Source organism: Petromyzon marinus, chromosome 8 (assembly GCF_048934315.1).
Source record: "Petromyzon marinus isolate PM22_M1 ecotype Great Lakes invasive population chromosome 8, UKy_Petmar_22M1.pri1.0, whole genome shotgun sequence".
Classification (NCBI taxonomy): domain Eukaryota; kingdom Metazoa; phylum Chordata; class Hyperoartia; order Petromyzontiformes; family Petromyzontidae; genus Petromyzon; species Petromyzon marinus.
In genome coordinates, this window is record NC_133674.1 from 9,509,676 (window position 1) to 9,535,235 (window position 25,560).

Here is a 25,560-nt window from a genome sequence, read left to right on the forward strand (position 1 = left end):
TAATTATAAACATACCAGCTACACTGAGATGACATGGAGAAGGTAATAAGCCGGGTGACGAGGTGATTACTTTGAGTTGTGTCACGTGACTTTGTGTCGAACTCGGACAAGAGAACTTGGCTGGGCCCGGTTGTCCTGGTGAGACAATGTGTGTTAGAATGTGTGTTAGAATGTGTGTTAGAATGTGTGTTAAAATGTGTGTTAGCCGCTTAGAAACATTTAGGCTGGCCTGCCTACGATCAATCCTGGGTTTAACCAGGCTGGATTGTGTGAGGAGCTCACAAATCCTCGAAAGATCTGGACAAAGTCACATCGGTGAGCTCCTCCGGCAGGCAAGGCTGCGTTGGCTGGGCCATGTAGCCCGCATGCCCAGCCACCGCATGCCGAAACAGCTTTTGTTCGGCTGGATCGAGGGGGCTAGAAGGGCGCGGCACGGACTAGAGAAGAGATGGGGTGATGTGGTACAGGAGGACGTGGAGCTGAGTGGACTTGCCGATGACTGGTACCAGCGATGTCAAGATCGGCCTCTGTGGAGGAGGCTCGTGAAGGACGCTACTGGGCAGTTGGAGGCAGTCGCCCTCCAACAACAACGGAGGGCGGAGGAGCGACGCTCACAACAACGAGCGGAGCGCCGGGTGGATAAAGCACAGCAATTCTAGATTTGAAGCTTTCGTGACTGCAAGGATCCATACTCTTTGGTTCTATTCGGTAAAGTCACGTAGGTGACTTTTCTTTTACCTACGTGACTTTATCGAATAGAACCAAAGAGTAAAGCACAGCAAGTTGGCACAGTAGGGGGCACAGGTGGTGCATCAGCTAGTCATCTCAGTCAGTCGACCCGTGGCACCTGGGTCTGCCCCGTGACCTCCTGCCAGCGGGCGTTCGACACTTCACGTGGCCTCAAGGTGCACATAGCCTGGTGAAAGAAATGCCTTTATTATTTGTGGAGAGACGGAGGTATGGAGGACAAACACCGCTCATTTTCCTACTTTGTGGCAGGTCAACAACGCACATATAAATTATGAATTCTACCACGACTTGTGGTCGAGTGCACAGGCGCTTGGACTTTGTTTCACATTAAAACTATGTTCTATAATTTTTCATGAATGTTCATAGCTTACGTTCAGAGTTGACATGGTGAACACCGCCTGTGATGTTCGTGTTGTATGCAATAGCTGCAAGCGCGTGTGTGCACACACACGTTAATCATTCAACCGGGCAAATGTTTTTAAAAGATAATTTCTTCCCGTTGTCCAATATTTGTTTTTGGAGGACAAACTCAAAGGGACATCAAAGAGAAAAACTCCGATGTGGGTGGGTGCTGCCCACTGGCGCCCTCATTGTGTCACTGGCAGAGTGAACCTCCACCTGGGTGGTGCTACCGAAAACATTATCACGTCCTCTGTAGCGGATTAAATTGCCTCCACCTTGTCCCCACTTACTAAAAACACATAATTACATCTGGGTTTGGGGGTTTGCCAGCTAAGCACCGGGTGAATCACGAGCTTGTATCAAACTAAATACGACAATACTCCTCCCCATATCTGTCCCTCTGCATTAAAAAAAAAATATTTTTATATATCCCATCGGCCACATGGCCTTCTGCGGCCACATATCGATCTGTATAAATAATACGCGGTTACGCAAGAACGAGAGGAGTAACCCAAACGTGGTGGAAAATTCGTTGTTTGATCTGCATTAAAGCACTGACGGTGATGGTGGTGGTGATGATGGTGCTGGGTGGCCCAGGCGGGCAGAGACGGTGACAATGATGATGAACAAGGAAATGGGTCATCCAGAAGTTCCCTAAATTAATATTATACATACTTTCTCATGGATAAGAGTATCCTCGAAGTTAGTGGCATATTCATCTTATTATCTGTGCATATCCATGGTTTCTATCTTATTTTTCGTGCGATAGCGTGGATAAGAGGAGTTTCTACGAAGTGTTCTTACTTTCCACTTTTGTTGTATCATACAATATTTTATTGGCCTTGACACCTGCAAGTTCATGGAGATTTTAATGGTGAGTAAATTGTGCCCGTAGAATCTTGATTTGTTTTATCTTTGTTGACGTTGGTAAGAAACGTTCAGTCGTCAAATGTTTTACAAGAATGACTCAAAGCTGCGTTTACAATCACCATTCCCGTCAGATCAGGTGATCTGGGCCTACCAGAAAACGGGATGTTCATTAACTTGCCAGGTGTACAGGAGGTCGTGGGTTCGACCACGACCCTGACGCCTGTATATTTGGAGTTTGCATGTCTCTCTCCCCGTTGTGTGGATTTTCCTCTGGGTCCTCCAGTTTTTCCCTCCACATTTAGATTCAACATGCGTTTAGACTGCTTGGCTGCGATACATTTCCACCTGATAAGCAACGTTGTTGAGCTTTCATTGGTGGCCAGGTCGCTTCTAAACAAAGGGCTATATAGCTCAGTGGGTCTTACCTGGTAACCATTGAAACTAGTTTATTTAAATTTTGATTTAAAGCTTTCGTGACTGCAGTAATTCATATTCTTAGTTTTTTCGGTAAAGTCACGTTGAAGAGAAACAACAAAATAACAAAATATATATAAAAATATATATAAAACAATAAAAATATATATATTTTGTTATTTTGTTGTTTCTCTTCAACGTGACTTTACCGAAAAAACTAAGAATATAGTTTATTTAAGTTGAGGTTTAGAGTCCCTCTGCTGCGCTCTGGTGGCGTTGCACTGCAGCACACGGCACAGCGCCAGGGTGGTTCGGCTCTGTCACTGTGTGGAGGGCGCAGGTCACCCCCCTGCAGCAGCAGAAGCAGCAGCAGCACAAGGGCATCTCTGGCCAATCTTTACAAACACCAAAAAAGATCAGTCATTGACTGAGCGAAGCGAGGACGAGACGGCGCCACGCTAGACAGAGCCGCACCAGCCGTCACAAACTGAAGATTTCATGCCTCTCTGTGGTTGAAATGAAAAACTGATTTTACTGCTTGACTTTATATTCTTGTTTTATTATATTTGGTTTATTTAAGATATATATTTTTTATTTTATTTGTTTTCCTGCACGAGCTGCCATGACGTTACGTGGAGTTTCCATGGTCCTCACGTGGTGTCTTCTGGTGTCAAAGGTATTTCTGTGACATCTCTTCACTATTTCAGAAATAACTGAATGACCGTTAGGTGCTGAGGTGGTTGTGGATTCCCAGGACTCTGGTAAGCTCCAGCATGCATGTTATTTGAGGGTGTCGAGGAGTTGCTATAATTATCTTGAGAGTTCTGAGGCTAAACATTTGTTCAAATGATTGGCTTTAAATTACAACTTAAACTTTATGACAGCTTGTTTTAGCGAATTAAACAAATGCAATCGTCTTTTCTTCATTTGTAATGTTAATGGCCATATACATCCTTGATTAAAAACGAAATTCCACGTGTATTAATTAAATAAAATTGCATTGCCCATGTCCTATTCCAGACACTGCAATTGGAAGTGGGGTTTTTTGCATTAATTTGTAATTTATTTTCAATTTAAATTTTATTTTCGATCTACGTGACTTTACCGAAAGAACCACGAATATGCAAATGGGAGGTTCAAACACTGTCATGTTTACATCACTGTGCTTACTATGGGCCTAGAGCACTGACACATTGTTCTAAATTTGTAAAAACTTTTGGTGATAACGATATCGTGTGAAGAGCAGAGATACCTCACGCTCGCACAGACAGAACCATTTACGGGGATACTTTTGAAAAGTCTCAGATAACTGATTACTCAAGGATTCAGAGGTATTGCAAGGCAATCCCATATTTATGATTTTAAAATGTTTTCGGATTGCTCTCATGATTATTTACTTCACCCTAAGCTACGTTGCATATGTAATAGGCCTAGACTAGGGCTGTAGTTTTCCCTTTCGCTACCGACACGAGCCTCCGACTCAGACTTTCTGCATTGGGCACATCGCTATGTTCATGAGTCATGCCACTTTTCATGAGCAAAATTAATTTTCCACAAGCACTCCATCCTGCTCTCACTCACCTGGTTGTTTCAAAACTTCGATCCTGGTCTGCCTTCAATAATCACTACAGATATAAAACTTATCAATATTGTGGAGAGCTGTTTTCATTTTGCGGAGTTCATTTTCCCGTTGGTTGCTTAGAGTAAAAGTGGTGAGCGAATCTAAGACGGTCAATATATTCACCAATTATTTTTATGCCTTCATCTTCCCAAACCAAAGTTTAGAAAATGTCTTCTACTGTTGCTGTGAATAGCCGGATGAGCGGGTATCTCATCGCCTGATGTGATTTTTTTTACTTTATGTAATTTTAGTCCAGCTGTTTTATCTTTCTAATTGGGTTTCATCATCTTTACAGTGTATATATAATTGGTTTTCATCATATCTATTATATGCTGAAGGGGATTGGTTTGTAAGAGCCTAGATGACTGCATCAATTTCCATTTAATTCAATGCCGTTTCATCTGCCTTTCCTAATATAGGTACACACTGGTAATCGATCATCATTTGTCTGTTTGAGAATTCGTTTAACAATAAAAATCCAGAGCAATTTATGTGCGTGATACGAGGCGAATGGCCCTGTGATTCTTCTAAGCGACGTTTCCTCCCGTTGTGACCAAATAAATGAATGCGCTCCCATTTCACAATCCAGGCGTTTAGTTTCTGCGTAGCGACTTGGTAAATACGTCCACACGTTTCGATTCAACAACTGGCCCAACCACTTCCACCTGCCGTGGAGTTCTTCCTGTGTTGGCGCTGCGAGGGTCTGCATGTACAACTTTACGTATTTGTACGCTGAACTTATTTCGCAGTCAACCCTGCTAATCTGAGGTGCGTGGGAAGGACGCCAAACTAAACACAAAAGTCAGTTCTAAAGAAACGACTTTTCGATAAAGATTTAAAAGTTCATAGCTCCAGTGGCTTCCTAATATTGGAACACCTTCCTCCTCGGCTGACGCATTTTTATTTATTTTCTGTAAAGTCCTGCGTATAATTCCTTCCCTAATTGTACGATTATTTTTTATATCACGTGTCATATGTCCATCTTGCTCTCTGAAGGCGACTGCAGTATTTGTGATTTACCAATCATCAACTTCATTGTCGATAATTGCGACTCACCTACTGCAGGTCATGCCATCTCGAGGCATGTTGTGGTCTCTGCTTTCTCACATTATTCCTTTCAGAACGGTTGTACGGATCTCTCTCCATTCTACGTTTTGTTCGTTCTCTTTGGTGTCTTTCTGCCACATCTTAATTTTTCTTCACCGTGCGTGTTGTGGTCTCGGTTAACTTTCGGTCACGAGTTCTCTGTGTCCGCATTGCTCGTGCAACGAGAGTCGCCATCGCCGAAGAGAGGACGAAGCTAATTACGGGCATGGACCGGACGGGTGCCATCAAAGAGACATCACGGGAGATGCGGGAATTCAGACTGATTTTAAGCAACAGCACAATGGTGAACTGGATGTCACCACTTCGATAATGAGACCACATCCCATTACTGGACAGTGCACTGGAAGCGACAGAAAAAAATCAAACAGAGGGCACATTTACGACCTCAACATCATAGTAAAACAAAAAAGATCATATTTGACTTAAAATGAAATCAAAGTACCATGCGTATGTTATGATTGCGCTGAAGCATAATAGTTTTGTGCAAACTCACGTCCGTGGCGTTGGCAAGCAGATGAATGACTGTGAAATGTGTTTATTTTCAATGGCCATTAGATTATAATTGTCATATTCAATGTGAATCTTACCCAGAAAGGTTGATACGGTAGTTGATGCTTCCTGTTCATAGTTGGTGGGAGATCGTGGCATGTTGAACTTCGTTCGCACCGTACGTAGCCAACCGTGCTGACCTTAGGAGGTCGTTGCCTGTTCACTGTTGCAGCAGCTGTGGCATCTAGCAGTGGAGGGGGTGGGAAGCCGCGGCGTCCGTAGCTTTGGTCACGAGGACGTCTTCACGTTGAGAAACTCGAACATACCAATGCGTCCCCTCGTTTGCCCACCAGGCATGGTCCTCGGGCGACGACTCCAGCATCGACATCCGTGGCCCACGCCTCGTGATGCCCTCTCAAGCACGGGACTCCTGCAGCACCCAGCAGACTACAGAATTGTGTGTGGAGGGGAACTGGGTACGTGGCCCCGGGTCGGCCTCGGGCCCATGACAAAGGAGATGATGGGCACGGTGCCTCCCGCACAAAGAAGCCACCGCCAATGCCAGGCCACGGTGGCTCTCCCTTGTGTTTAAACGGTGGCAGCAGCAGCGAGCAGGCCCATGGCTTGTACTACACCCTTAACACAAGGCCTCGGGCACATGAGACTCAAATGAACACTTTTATGATTGCCCCTTGAGGTCTGTCTTGGCCAAGGCGGCTCAGAATTATAATTTATACTGGAGGAATCCGATGAGCTGTACAGCTCTTTTTCACATATGTCCAGTTGTGGCGGGTCAGAACGTTATCACAAAATACTATAGAAAAACACGATAGGAGTGCATAGTATAGGAAAGCTAAGCAAATCAATAAAAATATATAAAAATAAAACGTAACTATATTTTTTTCTTAGCAGGTAAGGCCCACTGAGCGATTTGCTTATTTTTCAGAAGCGACCTGGCCACAAATGATAGCTCAACGAAGTGGCTTATCATGTTGACATTTATAGCAGTCAAATACTCTAAATAATCTTCCCAAGGAGGGTGTGGTTCTGAAATGTCAAACTTTAAAAAAGGCCCTACGTTAATGAAAATTAAATTCTCGGTATTTCCTCTTGTTAATAACAACACAATGCCGTTTTTTTTGTCGGGGGCGGGGGGGGGCTCTCAAGGGTGGGATCCGCCACTGCCACCATGGAAGCGAAATGTCCCGGTCTTGCTTGAAGGACGGTGAGACCATTGCATGCCCCGTTCGGCAGTTTTGAGGATGACCCAGGCCCGGACTGGCCATAGGGCAGCAGTCCATAATAGGGCAATATATCCGGTGGGCCAGCCCATTCCGAGGGTTGGTGGGCCGGTCTGTGTGAGGAAATTGGCAATGTGATCAGAGTCAAAAAAACAATATTGCCTCTATTATCGATGCTTCATTGCTTATTTTTGTTCTCAGTTGGCAATGAGTCCCAAATGCAGCAGCCCCAAAGATTCTTCCTCCCTGGCCCCATTTGTGACTTAAAAGCTTTCGTGACTGCAGGAATTCATATTCTTTGGGTCTTTCGGTAAAGCCACGTAGATAGAAGAAATAATCAAAATAATAACAATATCACACCTGAAGACGATTGCTTGTGTTGCGATCGAAACGTCGTGATATTATGATTTTTTATTATTTTTTCTATCTACGTGGCATTACCTGATGACCCAAAGAATATGGCCCATTTGTGTTTTTTGAACCAGCCCAAATGGATCAATACGATCGCACGGCAAAATCACCATACTACGTCGTCACATCGCAAATCTAGCTGCTCCATAGCCCGAATTCGAGCCAGTGTGTTGACAAATTCTTGGGGTGATTTTTTCGTCTCAGTCCGTCACTGGTCGTGCCTCCTCCCACAGGGGCGCAAGTGCCCGGGTGGGTGCCGTATGCTGAGCATGCTGAGCCGCACGGAGAAGGACAGCATGCGCCGTGTGGACGAGCTCACAAAGAGGCTGGCGCGCATGATCCAGCTGCACACGGAGATCCACTCGTACTATCGCTCCGTCAGCGACGTCTCCAACCAAGTGGTGACCGACAGAGAGGGTAACGGAGTCGCGCGTGGCACAGATGCCTCTTTGGCGGTGAAGGTGGCACGGACGCACGCAGATGTCGGCCGCTGTCTGCCGCATAATAAAAAAAAATGTATCGAGGCATTACATTTTTTTAAACACAGTTGCTGACCACAGGTTTCCCGAAGTGTCAAGCGGCCAGCAACAAACAGCACTCAAAAAGTTGTAATGAATGAGTGTAACACACACACACACACCTCCGATTAGCACGGTTGGCTACGTACCATGCGACATCCGTTCAACATACCCATATATACAAGAACGAGGTTATATGAGCTTGGGAAACACACGATGGCAATGGAAGAAGCAGAGAAAAAAGTGTTGTAACCTGCAGCGTTCTGAGTGTATGGGCGTGTTGGTTGGTGAATGAGTGTGTGAGTTATTGGGTGTGTGAGTGAAAAGGGAGACAAAGGCGGCCGGGCGTGATGTTGGCCACCCACCCTCTCGTGTGCCATGCCGGCCTTCATAGGTACTCACTAACAGCGCTTGTCTCAACAGTCTGGTAAGGCTATACGGGGGATCTGTTTGAGTGATTGGGTGAGTGAGTGGGTGAGTGCTGAGTGTGTGTGTGAGTGGCTGAGTGTGTTGTTGTGACTTGCAGTGTTGTTTGGTGTTGGTGAACACAGTCAGTGTCTGATAGGCCGAGTCCTCATCACGGGTGGAAGGATCAGCGAGTGAAGTTCACGGGAACATTAACCATGGCCGTGCCGAAAGAAGAGCAATCATGCTTTGGCCTCAGTGAGCACAGGGGTTGCGTTAATTCTGCTTTATTAGCCTGTGCTGTGAGTTCATATTCTTGGTTCTTTCGGTAAAGTCACGTTGAAGGGAAACAATAAAATAATCAAACATATATAATACAATAAAATTATCACGACGTTTATTGTTTCCCTTCAACGTGACTTTACCGAAAGAACCAAGAATATGAATCACTGCAGTCACGAAAGCTTTAAATCAAAATTTGTGCTGTGAGTGTTCATTCACGACTGTCGATACCCCCCTCTCTACCGTATTGTTACCTGTGCGTGTGCACACAGACACAGAGGCGCGCTTCTATGCCCTGCTTTCCGACCTGGAGAGGAAAATCATCTACCTGCAGAGACGCATCAACGGCCAATTAACGCTGCTGTCTCAGCTCCGAAATGGAATTGCTCAGCAAACATCTACGATCCTGCAACTGGAGGTGATGATTGTGTCATTGCGTCGGCACCGAAGTAATAATACCATAGGTGTTCACAATGCAACCAATCGTTAGGATTGCAAGCAGTTAGCAGGCGATCTGCTGTCACGTGTGTTGACCATCGTATGTCATAGAGTTTCACTTTAGTTAGAATTGACCATCTTTCATCGAGGAGGTATTAAAAATATTCACCTGGTAAAGCCCACTGAGCTATTAACAATTTTTCAGAGGTGACGTGGCCACACGTGACGATAGCTCATCGTAGTGGCTTATATCGTTACACGTGGGCATTTATAGTCGTATCCAAATAATCTAAATGCAAGTTTCTAAATGTGGAGGGCAAATGCAGAGGGACGCGGAGGAAAATCCACGCGACCATGGGGCAAGAACACGCAGGCTCCGCACATACAGGCGTCAGGTTTGGAATTGAACCGACGATATCCTGCGTACCAGGCTAGGGGAGATTACATCTCAGCATCATGGCAGCCCCAACAAATCACCTGGATGGTGCCCAACCCTGTCAGAGCTCAGAAGCAACAAAAATAGCATGCGCCCCGCGTGATCCGCGTCGCGACCTCCACGCTCCTCGCGTTTCCCTCCACAGGTGGACACCGACGTCGCGCTGCGCACCTGCAAGGGCGCGTGCGCGCGCCAAGTGAGGTACCGCATGGACAAGGAGATGAACCTCCAGCTGGAAAAGGCCAACGGCTACCTGAGCGGCATCAACCTGGCGCTGTTCGAGGAGATAGTGCACGAGAGCTTCTCCGTGGAGCGCGAGCATGCGCGCAGCCTGCACCCCTACAGCGGTGGCCCCGCCAGCGATTCGGAGCCACGCGATGGCGACGTCACCGCCAGCCAGGCCACAGGCTTCCGGTCGGACGCAACGGACCCGGGCGTGTCGCACGGCAACAGTTCCAAATCGTTTGGAAATGTTGACGAGAGGTCCAAGGTGGAAAAAGACGTGAATGTAGCATCCACTTCTTCAGTGTCATCATCATCATCATCATCGTCGTCGTCATCCTCATCAACGTCATCAACAATATCGTCAACGCAGAAAACAGAAGAGCTCTCTTTTAAAAAGGTTTCTGTGAGTACAGCTGCAGTGGCTGGAAAAGACACAGATGACTTCCAGGTGAGGCTGCCTCTGTGAAGTCAGTCATGTACATGACCCATGACTGCTTTGTTTTTTTTTTCTCCGATTAACAGGGCGGTGGGAAGTGACTGCTTTCATCAATAAAGGACAGTCGTAAACAATTTAAAATATATATTTACACGTGGAAATGTTTTTATATTTGCGTTGTGACTGGCCATGAACGATCAACTTTGAATAGTCTCCATTGCTAAGGCTGGATTTTATGGCATGAATACACGCCGTCATATTGAGCTGCTTGAGTGGTTATTATTGGTAATACTGCACCCACAAACATTTATACTTCATGCTGATGACACAAGATTTGCCGATCAGGTTTATCCAAGACATGAATTGCGCTGGGCATCTGTTCAAGGCTGCTGTACCAGGGGTTATGACGTGCAATGCCTTCGTTTCCTGATCGTTCTTAAGACGTATAAACTGTGCCCATGTTAATCACCGGCAGTGAAGCGGCAAGTGTGTGTCTGCCTCACTGTGTCATGTCGCTCTGGCAGTGGGACTCCGTCCAAACAGCCTCACAGACAGAGGAGGGCTTTGTGAGGGACACGGGCGCGGACAGCACGTGGAATCAACACAACGTGCAATGGAATTCGGATTTTGGCACCGCAAGCGACGACGAACCAGACTTCCAAGCGCGGAGCCACAGGACCAACTTGTCCGAATATATAGGTGCAAGGCCTCAAAATCACCACCCATGACTTTTATCACAAGCGCAGACTCCCTTTCAGTCACTGCGGATGTTACAGCTCGTGTCGTGGTGCTACGGGAAGAGTGGCGCAGTGGGCATGGGCAAGCAATTGCAGGACTGCGCTTTTACATTTCACAAACAATACTCCGAATGTCACTGGGTCACTGCAACTTTGCCAGCTCTTTGTGAATTATGCAGCCACGATAGGTTCCACATGTACCACAGAGGCAGAGAGAAACTCTATCCTAGAATTATTACCTTGAGTATTATTGCACAAATACCCGTGACTATTTTCAGGAGGGTCCTGCCAAGTATTTGAGTGCGTGGTGGTGATTGCAATGTGGATTCCAATTGAGTAATTTACAGAAAATGTTTCAAATTTGGCAAACTTAAACCGTTTCATTGGCCCACAGCAGCCGACTCTTGCGAATTACGTAACGGACTCTTAACATCCACGGCAAGGCAGACGGCGCATCGTATTTGTATGGTTAATAATATACTGTAGTTTATTTGTAAGGCGGCTTCCACTGATGTTTCAAGGTGCCTTGTAAGAATTAGGAAAGGCCAAGAGAGACAGAGAAGCTAAATAGAATAAACTGACTTAGAAGATGTGTTTCAAGAGGAGAGATAAAAGTATTCACATCATCGGTTAAACGGATTTCCAGCGGTAGGGAATTCCACAACCGAGGCACGCGGACAGCAAATGCCCTCTCACCCCAGGAACGCCTCCGAGATCGAGGTACGCACGGAAGGGCTGAGTCTGCAGAACTTAACAACCTTGAGGGGGGTGTACGGATGAATTAGCTCGTGAATATATGGTAGTGGCATCCCATGCAAGGCTTTAAAAAAAACTAGTATAAGGTTCTTAAATGAGAATAAAATAATAAATTAATAAAATAAAAAACAGGTCCCTGCAGGGTGGGCTGGTAGAAGTTCGCAAATGAGAAATGTGACTTCCAAATGTTGGGTGCAATAAGACATATCAAGTCTCTGCGCTGTCTATTGCTGATTTTACACCCAACAGCACGAGATTTCACTTCGTTAAAGTATTGAAAGGGGACGGACGGACGGACACATTAATCTATTGCAGGCTGGTACACTCAGTTTACAACTTCGTTCCTACCAATATAACACGATAAAATTCTCACGACATTTCGGCCACAACACAAGTGGCATTCATCAGGTGAAGGGACGAGACTGTCTGCTCCAGCGCTGTCCTCCAGACAGTCTCGTCCCTTCACCTGATGAAGGCCACTTGTGTTGTGGCCGAAACGTCGTGAGAATTTTATTGTGTTATTTTATTTTATTAATTTATTATTTTATTCTCATTCTACGTGACTTTACCGAAAGAACCAAAGAAGATGAATCCTTGCAGTCACGAAAGCTTTAAATCGAAATTTAAGGTTCTTAAACTTTACTTGTTTCAAGACCGGAAGCCAGTGTAAGGATCTTACTCACCCGAACCCCATAACGTGAACCTGTGGTCACGTAATGGGATTCGGGTGAGCACCCTCATAAAAAAAAACGCGGCATTAACCAGGGCGGCCACTCCACAATGGACGAACCCCCACGAGCCGTGGCGATTCATCGAATGAGTGGAGAGGAATCTTGACTTAAAAGCTTTCGTGATTGCGGGAATTCATATTCTTTGGGTCTTTCGGTAAAGCGACGTAGATAGGTTCAAAGAAAATAGCAAAAAAATAACAAAAAACTACGACGTTTCAATCGCAAAGCAAGCGGGCGTTGGGCTACACCCATTTCAAACCTTTAAAACAGCCCTGCGTCAGCAGCTTTCCTCTCTTTACCAAAGGACCCAAAGAATAGTGGAGAGGAGTAATCACATGCCGATCATGAATTGAGTTTTGGGGGGAGGGGCACGGGGGGGGCACGTGGGGGGCAATCACTCCGACCAAAACTGGGCACTTTTATTAATTTATTTTAAGTAGTTTACAATTAACATAAAACATAAATGAATCATATGCACCCGCGATTCCTTTGTGAGGGATAAAGCGAACCCCTGATCCCCCCCCCCCCAATATAGAAGTCAAACTCCGCCTATGATGGTTATTTCCCTTGCTGTCGTGACGACGATCTGCCACACGCGCAAGGCACTCGCTGAAACGATCGTAACGACGACGACGACAACAACAACAACAACAAACAAACAACGCTGACACATTCTCAAATCGCCGGTGACCCGCCGTCCGTGCCCCCCTTCTTCCCCCTCCGCAAGACTGCCTGGACGTGCTGCAGAGGCGTCCGGGCGGCAAGGCGAGCGGCCTGTACGAGGTGCGGCCGCGCGGGGCCAAGCGGGCCCTGACCGTGCACTGCGAGCAGGACACGGACGGCGGCGGATGGACCCTCGTGCAGCAGCGGGAGGTAAACCAAGTGCCGGGTTAGCCCAGGAGCAACAAGTAGAATGTGCCACGGGCCCTCCACTTTCAAGGCCCCCCCCCCCCCCCACTTTCAAGGGCCCCGCGCTAAATGCTTTCAAGCTATCAGTTCCGTTTTGATTTAAAGCTTTCGTGCGTGACTGCAGGGATTCATATTCTTGTTTCTTTCGGTAAAGTCACCACGTAGAAGGGAAACAATAAAATAATAAAAATCTAAAACAATGAAATTCTCACGACGTTTCGACTGCAACACAAGCAATCATCATCTCTATTACTATAGTACTATACTGCCTTCAACTTTTATGAACGACTGGGTGCTTAAGGTTGGCGATTTGTGGCATTATCTGGCTGTATAAAGCAAATAAAAAAAACACAATAACCTTACTATACAAGTAAAAAATTTGAGTTTTAATATTTGTGTTTTTTTATTTTATTTAGGGCCCCTTCATAACATATGCTACAGGCCCCGCACTAGCTTAATCTGGCACTGGAGGTAACGCGCCCTGGTCACGACGCCTCGCACGTCCACCGCGCAATCCCCGTCGTTCCTCCCCTGTCCACGAACCCGGGGAAAAGAACCTTTCTCGAAGACTTTGAATTGGTCTAAAGGATCCTTAACAGTTGCCCGCGACGAGCCCGAGCGGCGAGTCCGCCGGATGTGTCCCGAACGTGGCACGATGGCACCGTGTCCCGATGCTGTATCCCAGTGTTTCTTCATTTGCTAGGCCCGCGGGGCCACTGGGGGCCCCCTTGGTGGCCTTTCTAGTCGGGCAGCTTACACCAAAATAAAGGGGACAGACTGGGTAAAAGCACTAAACTTTGCGAGTAACTTGTTTAGGTCCTACTGGTGAACTTTTTTGCGAGGATCCAGCAAATTTGAGCTCTTGGATGCTATCATGTGACATTTTCAATGTTTTGATATGCGTGGTTAAAAAAAAACCCGAACGTAATATATTTAGATTTTAAGCTTTCGTGACTGCTAGGAATTCATACTCTTTGGTTCTTTCGGCAAAGTCACGTAGATAGCAAACATAACTAATAAATCACGTGAAACAATACAGCAGGCGGACTGCTGAGGAGGAAATGTGGCGAGAGAGCTACTGCAACCAAAGATTATATACGTTTGTTGTGGGTACAACCCAAGGGTAAGTGGACTAGGGATGGAATCTGCGAGTAAAAGTAAATGGATTAGCCGAGGTCACCCACCCCTACCCTCTCTGTAGCAATCAAAGCACGCTTTGATTGTTACAACAATGCGCTTTGGGTTGGCCTCAATCATTGACATCGTTTTTCTTTTCTGGCAGAACATCTCTCTGTGTGCCCCATTGCCAGAATTCAGGTGGCTGGTCTTGTCATACAGGACGGCTGTATAGGCTTCAAGCATTTTTAAGTGCTAAGCTTCAACATTTCACTTGGGTTTATAGATACTCCACCATGAAGTTGAAAGCCTGCCCTGCTGACATTTTCCCCTTTCCAAAAAAGGAAGACACCGTATAACAGCCTGTGAATCTGTGGAAGATAGGTGAGGTCCTGGGGATTTGTCTTCTCCTAGAGCCTGGGCGATGGCATTGACGTGAAAGTAGCTGAATTTTCCGCTGTGCCAAAAGCTACTCATATGTCTGCTGTTGGGCATATTTTGCATAGGTGGCGGAACTTCTCAATCAAGATGACAATCTTCGGCACTGCTACTGTGGTTTCCTTGAGGGAAACAGCTGGCACTGTAGTAAAACTATCAGGAAATGAATGGCACTTCTTTGTGTCTGCAGAAGGAAGTCTAATTGCCTCTCGGCAATGTTACATGTCCCACTTGGTTGGAGACTGAAACAAGCTAAGACCTGTGTCATGGAATTCGCCTTTAGCCGTATTGCTTGAAGGGTTGTGATCCAGGTTGTTCAAGGCACCAACAGTGAAGCGACCATGACATAGCTGAGGAGGGCACACAACGCCTTCTTTCTCAGTATAGAGACAGACTGCAATTGCCAACCGATTTACACACTGCAAAATTCGGTCATAGCTGACACTGAGACCCAAATCATTAGAGTTGTGTAATCAGCTTCTTTGATCGCGTAAGTGTATGAACATTCAGTCCAATATACAGAGATAGTGGTGGTTCATAGTCTACTGAGTTTAAATTACCGAAAGAACCACGAATATATAGTCTACTGAGTGTCGAGAATTGGCAACAGTTGAGAGCCTTTTCTTTCAATTTAAGACAATGGTCTGGGAGATATTAAAACATTTTTGTGAGTCCCTTGAATCTTGTAGCTTTAGATCAGCTTCATTCAGCATAGAAACGAGCATCTTCAGAGTAGTCGGCACAGAGTGTTGTTGACAATCAGGAGGAAATGAGGCATTAAAATGAAACCTATCTGACTTGAAGATATCTTCACGTACTATTTTATCAGCTTTCGCAAGAACACCAGCATCTCCCTCGTAGTCACACTTTAAGGCTTGTTTCAACATTTGCTGCATTCCCTGTTGGAATAAAAGAACCGCATTCTTTCCATCACATTGCTCTTGGGCTTGAGGGAGTATCCAAGGACCTGCAGCTTGAAGCGAACCTTGTTTAATTCCTTCTTGAAACCGAGGTCCTGAAGACCTTTTTCACAATGCTTACGCAGCTCAAAACATCGGAAGTAAAATGATCCATCTTCAACTGAGTTTTCTATAGAAGTGATCAGCTCTATGAATGGTCTTGTCTAGATCTTCTTCTCCTCGGTTTGGCCTTCACAGGATCCCTGACTTTTTCTCGTTTGTGAGCGGTGACGATTTCTGAGTCCAGCCAAGTAAGGTGGCATTTTGCTTCAAATCCGACAAGGTCCCCACCTGCAGTCCTTGCCAATGATACAGTGTCCTGCAGGTCATTTGCCATGCGTCTTACATTCTCATCTGCATATGGTGTCCTAAACTCATGAAGATGGCCATCCTCCTTTGTGCAGAAATTACAGATGTTCTTTGCCAGAGTGGCGATCTCTGCATCACTTCTCCTCGACAGCAGCAGCAGACGTCTCCACATCATCCAGTTCTTTCTTTCTCTCTGTTCTTTCCAGTTTGTTCTTGCAACATTTTTCATGGCAAGATTTGTGCCACGGAGCCTGGTGTTCAATAAAATCTTCAGCGGTAATGTTTACCTCAAAGCATAAGTGTCACCGGTAGCCGTTTTCATGCTATAAACTTTTCAGAAAATATCTGTATGATTCAGATTTATCTCCACATTCTGGAGCATTTAATGGACACCTCAGCCTTTCAATAGTAGCCTGCTGACCTATCACGCATGTTGTCCAATCCATTCTGTATCTTCAGTCAACATCTGAACATGTACAAAGTACAATGTTAGGTATTTCAGTCATTTTATAGATATAAAATCATTTTTGCAATTGTTTTGCTTACATATGTGGCCATGACCATTGTGTGGTAATATTTGCAACGCTCTGCGAATGTTGTTTCCTTTCATCAGTTTTATGTTAATGGTTTTGACCAAAACACGTGTTTTTGAGATTTTTCCCAGTGCGGAATGAACAAAAATTCCATCTTGGCTCGTAAAAAACTGTTCCAATGACTTGTTTTCGTGGATCCTAGCAGCAATGTTAAGTATGTCCGATGAAGATCATCGGACATCAAAATCTGGCCCAAAGCTCCCTATTAGTAGGCCCCCTGACAATACACGAACGTGAAAACACCTCCATCATCATCGTGCTGTCAAACCCCCAATGGTTTCAAATGTGTGGTGATGTCTTTTCGGCTAAAGCGCCCACCCATCACCCCCTCTGAATATAAGTGAAGAACCCTGCTGCATACCCTACCCGCCTTTGTTTTTCTCTCGGAGGACGGCTCCTTGAATTTCAACCGCTCGTTCTCGGCCTACCGAGAGGGCTTCGGAACAGTCGACGGCTCGGGCCACGGGGAGCTGTGGCTCGGTCTGGAGGCCATGTACCTGCTCGCCCACGAGGACTCCACCATGCGGGTGGAGCTGCAGGGCTGGGACGGCGCTGGCGCCCACGCCGAGTACACGGTCACCCTCCGGGACGACAGCAAGGGCTACGCGCTCCAGGTGCGAAAGATCAGGCCGTGTGCCACCTCATGTCCCTGTGTTCCCCCACCACCACCCGAGTTCACTCTCCTCCTTAGCGGTGGTGTAGCAGTTATTATGCTGCCCCCCCCTCCCACCATCTACTAGGAGCCAGGTCTAATTTAGAGACTGCATTGAGTGTTGTTGAAACGAAAGAGGCCAGTGCACAGGGGGATACCAACATTGGTGTGCGATTCCATCCGAAATTCTGCCACGGGTGCCACGTCACGAGGCGAGAGGATCCGTTCGGATCACTCGCAGAACATCACGGAGCTAGCGCTGTGATCCCTTCCTACATTGACCTCTTGTCCGCACAGCAAGGGGGCAGCAACACCCCCTGTACCGCCCCCGTCCCCCCCCCCCCCGCTGAACTGGCCACGGCCGCCCCGCGCTCGCTGTCGCGCAGGTCTCGGACTACCGTGGCACGGCGGGGAACGCGCTCGTCTCCGGGGTGGCCGACGACCCCGAGCTGACCTCCCACGGGGGGATGACGTTCAGCACCTTCGACCGCGACACCGACAAGTGGAGCGACGGCTCGTGCGCCGAGTGGTACGGCGGCGGCTGGTGGTACAACGCGTGCCAAGCCGCCAACCTCAACGGCGTGTACTACCAGGGGGGGCCGTACGACCCCCGCGAGAAGCCCCCCTACGAGGTGGAGAACGGCGTGGTGTGGGCCACGTACCGCGGATCCGACTACTCGCTCAAGCGCACCGCCGTGCGCTTCCGACGCGTCCAGATACCCATCGTTGAGTGACGGCGCTGGCGCAAGAGGTTTTTTTCATTAGAGGCCACGAGGCCGGGTAAGCGAGCTGCAAGTTGTAGTCGATCGTTGTAATCAAGGCCGGTAAAGCGAGTTGTAAGTTGGAATCGATAGCAAGAACCGTTTCATTGTTTTTACAAAGTAGTATTACTCATGGGTTACAGCAAAAGTGATTCTGGATGGGAGAAAGGACTGCATACCTGTCAACCCCTTATCAGTGCCTACCTGATTACAGACCAATTCAGACCTTATTGGTCACCCCGTGCCCCTTACAAATCTCAATGTTCATCCTACAAAGTCCCATTACAAGGGAGAAACACAAACGAATACAAATGTTTGCCCGTATTGAAACGGCTGTACACCGTATGGACCTGAAAACACAATTTCTCTGTACAAGAATACAGGTAAACCGTATGGGTTGACAGGTATGGGGTTGTCACACTGTAGGCGTAATGATATCGTTTGTGTTGACTTTCGTGTTTTGTCGCAATATGAATTGCCAGAGCAGATATGTTGAAAGATTTGCGGTAATGATGTAGATGGAAATTGTATAGTGTAAACATTCCTCACTAATTGCCCAATTGAATAATAAACTTACCACTGAAACATGTGCCTCTCTCTCTGTGCTTTTCCAAAGCCATTGCAAATGCTGCGTTTCATTCATTACGCATTTATAGTCGATTGTACTGGATGTACTGTATGTTCATTAAAGCGCTGCATTGGAGGAGTTGTATGAAAGCGCACTATGAACCTGGCCGCACGAGTTCGATTCCCGGTTACAGCCCCCTCGCTACGCCACAACTGTGGGCCACGTAGTTGGGTTACCCCAAAAACTTGGCCCGCTGTGCTCAAAACATTCTTCATATTTAAAAAAATACATTGATGACCACGCATGTAGCTTGCGTTATGCCGAGGATGCAATCTGCATGGTTGCAGAGGCGCGCAGTGTGTGTTCGTACGTTCATCATTGAGCGTTCACCCGACCACGCTCGTGAGAACGCATCTCACTGAACGCCACCCTCTGTGTGGATGGCACAAGGTTCGTGTCCGCTGCTCGCCTCATCACGGACATCCTTGGGAGTGCTGTGCCCTCCAGGCCATTATTGGTCTTGCAACAACAAAAACTCCTGCACATTGCCTGCGTGAAATCCCTTTCCATGTAAAAAAAAAGCCACCGACCCCAAAGACAGGGCCTTCGTTTTGATTTAAAGCTTTCGTGACTGCAGTGATTCGGTAAAGTCACGTTGAAGGGAAACAATATATATCATTATTTTATTGTTTCCCTTCAACGTGACTTTACCGAAAGAACCAAGAATATATAGGGCTTTCGTTATTGAAGAATTAACATTCACAACCACTACCGACCATAAGATAAAAGGTTACAGATTTTGTTATATTTTCATCTGCTTGGTAATAGAGCACCTACATAAAATATTACAAACGAACACGACATTTTATGTATCAATGCACTGTTTAATCAACCTAATATTGTACATGAGTGTAAATTACACAGTAACGAGCTTCACAGACAGCAAGGTTATAAGACTACACATTGTACATTTTATTAACTGGCAAAATATAGGTGGGAATTTAGTGTTACAAAAAGGTTTTTACCATTAGTGTGTTAATGCCAAGCGACATTTCCTTAAAACTCCTAAAATCCCTTCAAACCAATCAATATGATCAGTTGTGATGACAAAATGATTATCATACAAAATCTCATTTACAACTCGATCGCGCATCACATGGGAGTCAGCTGCTTAAAACACCTTCGCTACAAATGTGCATGATTAGAAAATGCGAAAATATGTTATCTGTGCAACGATTGAAACACTTCTAAGCACTGATACAGTTAAGACATATAAACATGACCTGCGGATTAAATATTCTTTTGACTGTGCTCTTTTCATTTCGCAAAACGTTTGTTGTTTTTTTGATTGCAGAACCTCCCCAACTCTTGACTTTGTGCCACCGTGACGCAGGCGACGTGCAAAGGGGCCGCGAGTCCCTGCCACAGCGGGGCCATCTCATCGGTGCGCTGCTGGTCGTGTCCGCGGCGCGGAGACAGTCATTCCAGCAGTGCGTCACAAACCGTCCCGACAAACGCCAATCCGACCGCTCGCTTGCTCGCCCGCCCGCCGTCTCCCAGCCACGATGGGGATCGGGGGGGCTCCTCGCGGCCCACGGGGTGAATTGGTGCAGGGTAGTGACGGGGGGGCGTTGGGGGGGGACTAACCTCACCCGCCATCGGCTGAGCGAGCAGCCACAGGAGGCCTGCCCGTGGCTCTCGGGGGGGGGCCTCTCTGAGCGATGCTGGACAGGGAATATTAGTTTTAAAACTTTGCAAAAGTTACCAAAAGCGCCTTATAACAGTGATTACTGCCAAGGATCCTAAAAAGCCAAAATATCGCTCTCCAGAGCGTGGGCGTTTTGTGTAGATTAAAAAGAGGGCAGAGGCTGCCGCTATTGGGTTCCTGGCTTGAAGGGAGCCTGAACGGGCACCGGTGTACGTCTCGATGAATTCGGGAGTCTGCCACGTGGGATTTTCATTTGCGCTCATCAGCTCACATACACGCATCAGAGGCCCACTGGCAGCGACAGGAGCAAGCGACGGAATTATAGCACCACTCACATCACTCGACAGTCTATTACCACCTATTGATGTCACGGAGCTACACGAGTACCATCACCGACAGCAATCGCAACTCCGGTGGGAGCCATCGCGGTGTTCCGTTACGGCACGTGCTGGGCGAGTTTGTTCGCTGCTTTTCAGTTGCCAGTTCATGTATGTATATTCCAAACACGCGATGACAACGTCAACACAACGGCCACCCTATAACGCACGTTACACTTACACACCAAGGAGCGTTTTGTCACTCACAGCCAAGAAGCTCTACATATGAACGGCGGTGATGTGGACACGGTGGCCCCCTCGTGTGCTCGGGGTGTGCCTGGCTATCGAGACGCCTCCAACGAGACGATGGGTGACCGCTGCGGCCACGCGCACCGCTTACGGTGACACCACAACACGGCGCACAAAATGGCTGTGAGCAACTCTGCACTGTGCACGCAAATAGTTTAGTCTCAAATGTACTTAAGTGAGCCTCTCGCGTACGGTAAATAACAAGACTATATGCTGAAATGGTTGCTTCATTGTACCGACTACACCTGTAGTGTTGTCCTCTTTCCCCCTCTTCCTAATCGCGCTCACGAGCCAAAACACGAGTGTGACCAATGGCCGAGCCTTCAGGCAGGTTTTTTTGATTCCCGTTGTTGAGCACTGCTTCATTTCGGTCGACGGAAGGAGAGATGCTTTATGCTTGGTGGAGGTCGGTCGAGAAGGTGGTAGGGCAATGAAGGATGGAAGTTCAATAATATGGAGCAAGCGTCCTTCAACCCTTCAGAAGCCACTAGGCCTCGCAGGAACGCGGCTCTGCGAAGCAGTGGTGCCTCGCTCAGGGGGACAGTCACGGAGGGAGGAGGCACGGGGGTTGTGTGCGTGTGTCCCCGAGAGGGCCCCACTCTTCTCCACCCACACGCCTCCACCGGTGCTTGCATCTCTCCCGAGCTTCAAACGGCTGAAACCTGCTCCTCGTCTGCAACACAAAATGGTTCCTCGTCAGTCAGGCAGTCAAACACGACAATAACAGCACCAAATAATCATATTCTTGGTTCTTTCGGTAAAGTCACGTAGAAGGGAAACAAATTTTCTTGCTGTGGTTTGCACACCTGATGACGACCGTTTGTGTTATGGTCGAAACGTCGTGAGAATTTTTTAAATTGTTTTATATATTTTATTATTTTATTGTTTCCCTTCAACGTGACTTTACCGAAAGAACCAATAATATGAATCCCTGCAGTCACGAAAGCTTTAAATCAAAATTTAACAAATAATCAGTGAGGTAGTGCCCTGGGCTCTGGTCGTCTGCACTGCTATCATCCTCCTGTGCAAGGTTTGTCTCTTCTCACTCTTCTGCGTGTGAATCTCTCATTTAAGCATCTTGGACTGTACCTGCACTACTCTCGACTCATCTCCTTCTCTGCTCTGCAGCTTCCTATATACGCCTCATTTCCTTCTAAGGAAATTAAAATACTCACAAATCCCTCCTGTTCGAATGATCAACATACTTCCAGTGCCTTGAGCTGAGATCACATTCAGACAATTCACATATACAAATTGTACTGCACTATATTTAACACATTCCTGCGGAGGGAGCTGGTAGGAACTTTGGGTTGCTCGGTCAATGGCCAGGGTCAACGGCACCACGTGGTGTATTCCGCAAATATGCCCGACTGTGAGGGCGGGCACAAGCCGGCGTGAGTAGGTTAAACGTTGAGTTTTATAAGGGCACCACGGGGTGACCAGCCCCTCCCCATCCAGCCCCACCCCACCCAGCCCCTCCCTCTCCACCCAGCCCCTCCCCACCCTCCCCTCCCCACCCAGCCCCTCCCCACCCTCCCCTCTCCACCCAGCCCCACCCCTCCCATTTTTGGATGCACGACGGACGGACACAATAATCCCCTGAGGGCTGGTGGTGTAACCAGGAGGTTCCTACCAGTAAAAAATATCCGCAATGCTGGAGTTTCAGGTTTGATCATTGGCATGTGATCTGGCCAACTCCAGGCAGTAAAAAGTGAACACCTGTTGCCCACTAGTGAAGGGTGAAGGGTCACCGCTGCAGTGATCAAACTCAGACCTTCAAAAACTGATGCAGTATAACACTTGGCAAACGTTCTGCAAAATATAGCTAAAGGACTTCGCGAGTACTCAAAATATCTTCTCCGTCAATGGTGATATTTAACCACATTGGGTTTTACGTAATTTACTCGGCATGTAATGATTCATTCCCGACATTTCAATGAGTTCACACGATTATTGGTCACACTGTGATTCAAAATCGATTTTTGCCTCGTTCAAATGGACTAGCAATGTCCGTCTCGTTATTTATTGCCATGTGACGAATCTCACTGTCCCAGCAGAAATATGCGAGTGGGAAGTGCTGCTCTCTACTGTGCGTGGTCCAGAGGTCAACTTGAAGATGGCACCCGCAAAGGTAGCTCTGTGAAATCCTCTCCCGCGGGCTGTTCTCTAGCAAGGAGGCTCACGCATCGCTCTGCTCGTGATCCCAAGGGATACTACGTCTCGTGACGCCGATTGCACATTTTTTTTTGCGGGGGGGGAGGAAATCCAAATAGAGAAGAAATGTTTTGCAATAAGACACCCACAGCATTGGGTCCAGAGCTGACTGCCTCTTACCGTCGGGTTCATCGTCCTGGCAGTAGCGCGCAGGGTAGAGGAGCGGGGAGGGGTAAGGGGTGGTGTGGGAGACCGCCGGGGCAGCGCGGCGTGGCCCGGCGGGCCCCGGGGGCAGCACCTGCACGCCGCGCTGGCGCCCCCCGGTGGGCGTGGCGCACCCCTGCCGATGGGCTGGGGGCATGGCGGGGGGCAAGCCGGGGGGGTGACTCTCCCGGGCCTGCCTCTGGGGCAGCGTGGGAGCGGCACCGGGCTGGGGGCGGTGGTACGGGTGGTGGTGGTGGGTAGGGGATCCGAAGTCCGGCGCGACGCCGGCCGCTGTGGAGGAGGAGGAGGAGGAGGCGGGAGATGGACCGTGCCGAGACGGGGGGAGGGCGGGCGGCGGCTGACCTGCCGGCGGCGGGAGCGGCTGGTACGACAGCGGTCGCGCCGTCACCGACGTGTGCTGCCCGTGCACGGGGGAGGCGCGCTGGGGGCTGGACAGCGCCGACGCGCGGCCGGACGTGAGCAGGGGGTGCTCGGGGGGCAGGGTGCTGCGCGGGCGTTGCCCCAGCGGGGAGTCGGCGCTACAGTTGACGAGGCGCGAGCGCTGCACGGCCACGCTGTAGTCCGGGGGCCGGCGCTCGCCCTGCGAGGCCACGTAGCCCGGGGGCGCCGGCGGCGGCACCCTCTTGCGCGCGTCTCCCGCACCTGGACGCGCCGAAGCACGCGGCACAACCGGTGAGCACCACGCGGACCGCCACAAGGCAAACGCGCGCAAGGTGGGTGATCGGATGAGAAGAATGCGAGCGCTGTTCGACATTTACACGTTGGTTGATACCGGACCGAGCCAATTATAATCTTGTACGGAGCCTTTTTCACCCACATATTAGATTGCTTACAGCAAAACGGTTTTATTAGTCCATTGGCCTGTGGACCTTCAGCGCAGGGAGAGACGCTCACGCCTCGTAACATTTTATCCGGAATCCTCCTCCGTGACAGAGCATTATAAAAGCAATACTGATTCATGATTGATATTTTGGTTAGATTGCGTGAATAACATGCCGATGTGTGTCATATAACCTCCGCCACCTGACACAACCAAACAAAAAAAGTTGTCAGGTGATCAAATGCACCGATTTGTATTGCCTCACCACCGGTGTGATGTGGGAGAGCAATGCACACTGCTCAACGATCGGGAACGGACGTTTCTCTGGTAGCTGCAAGCAGCAAATCTCCTCCACTCTTAATTTATTTAAAAAAAAATGCTGTCCTTTCACTCACGCGATCTGACCCAATTATCAATGAAGCCTACGTGTTCGATAAAGTCGAGCAGCTGACGTGAGCGCCCACTGACCGGCACCGCGGGGCTGTGCGGCTCCCTCGGGCGCAGGGGGGGCGGCCGGCGAGGCGTCGCGGGCGCCGCTCGAGTCCACCGACTTGCTGCGCACGACCGGCGAGGAGCGACACGCCCCGTTCCCGTCCCTGGGTCCTCGCCTCTCCAGGCTCCCACCTCCCCTCTCTCCCCCGTTAACGTCCGGGGCCCGGTCCGCGACCTCCGCCGCCTGGACGTCTTCGGACGGTGCCCGCCTGTGGTGCGTCGGCATGAGCATGTCGTGGCTGTGTTGCTTGAGCTGCCTGATCTTCAGCACCTGCTCCGCCGCCTTCCCGCCGTAGACCAGCGGCCGTGCGGAGCTCTGCGTGGCCTCCGGGTGCTTTTTGGCTTTCCTCGGGTGTTCCGGGGATGCCGATGCGTCCCGCTCGCCGCACGCGGGCGGTGCGGCGGCCCTCCCCTCCGCCGGCGCCGGGGCGCTCGCGGGCGGCTTGGCGGCGAGGGAGCTGCCCGGGGCCCGGCCGGCGTGCGGGGCCGGCGGCTTGGAGGCCGGCACTTCGGCGTGGAGGTGCGTGACGCGCGAGCCGGGGGGGGACTCGGAGTTCTCGGGGAGGGACCCCGCGTGGTCATCCCACGATTTCTTGCGCTGAACGACCTGAATGTTGTCGTTGGAGCCGCTGGAGCACGACGTCCAGCTGCTGCGTCCGCTGTCCAGCATCGGCGCCACCGACACGCGGTCCGCGCACTCCCTGCACGGCCACCGGATCGTCGTCGGCCACTTTAGTCAACGTTTCAGCTCGGCGCTCGCGGTTTTGCCAGGGGCTCGTTTAGTCACTGCGTTAATTTATTATTACATTCATTTATTTTCATGCTTTCACATGGATTAGTGCATCAGCCAGCCTCATACACCACATACAGTATGCACAGCACCCTACATGTGCTGTTTCTGGGGGCGAGAACTGACAAAGATGTCAACCTCACTGAGAATGGAAATGCAACCACCACCATC

General features: G+C 48.7%; 2 protein-coding genes across 16 annotated transcripts in view; one reads left to right on the top strand and one right to left on the bottom strand.

The window, feature by feature from the left end:
• The first annotated feature begins 2,712 nt into the window (after positions 1 to 2,712).
• FGA (fibrinogen alpha chain) lies at positions 2,713 to 18,595 on the top strand. Its single transcript, XM_032949680.2, has 9 exons — positions 2,713 to 3,112; positions 6,007 to 6,129; positions 7,539 to 7,722; positions 8,783 to 8,928; positions 9,530 to 10,057; positions 10,570 to 10,744; positions 12,997 to 13,142; positions 16,983 to 17,207; positions 17,632 to 18,595. The coding sequence occupies exons 1-9, from the start codon at positions 3,059 to 3,061 to the stop codon at positions 17,977 to 17,979; spliced, it is 1,929 nt and encodes a 642-aa protein (XP_032805571.2). The 5' UTR covers positions 2,713 to 3,058; the 3' UTR covers positions 17,980 to 18,595.
• An 842-nt stretch (positions 18,596 to 19,437) lies between these two features.
• Positions 19,438 to 25,560, bottom strand: part of LOC116940216 (rap guanine nucleotide exchange factor 2-like) — a 246,204-nt gene continuing 240,081 nt past the window's right edge. For 14 of the 15 annotated variants that reach the window (XM_076065639.1, XM_076065636.1, XM_076065634.1 and 11 more), the window contains 3 exons: positions 24,576 to 25,300; positions 23,243 to 23,929; positions 19,438 to 21,581 (listed from right to left, as the gene is read on the bottom strand). In XM_076065639.1, the coding sequence (XP_075921754.1) occupies positions 21,556 to 21,581; positions 23,243 to 23,929; positions 24,576 to 25,300 (1,438 nt within the window). In that variant the 3' untranslated portion in view covers positions 19,438 to 21,555. The remainder of the gene's footprint in view (positions 21,582 to 23,242; positions 23,930 to 24,575; positions 25,301 to 25,560) is intronic. The other variant, XM_076065643.1, reaches the window with a different exon arrangement.

Excerpts from the sequence above, each read along its gene's own strand:
- FGA (XM_032949680.2), top strand. The coding sequence starts at position 3,059 with ATGACGTTACGTGGAGTTTCCATGGTCCTCACGTGGTGTCTTCTGGTG. Across the intron at positions 3,113-6,006 it reads GGTGTCTTCTGGTGTCAAAG|GCATGGTCCTCGGGCGACGA; the intron begins GTATTTCTGTGA and ends TTTGCCCACCAG. Across the intron at positions 13,143-16,982 it reads CCCTCGTGCAGCAGCGGGAG|GACGGCTCCTTGAATTTCAA; the intron begins GTAAACCAAGTG and ends TTTCTCTCGGAG.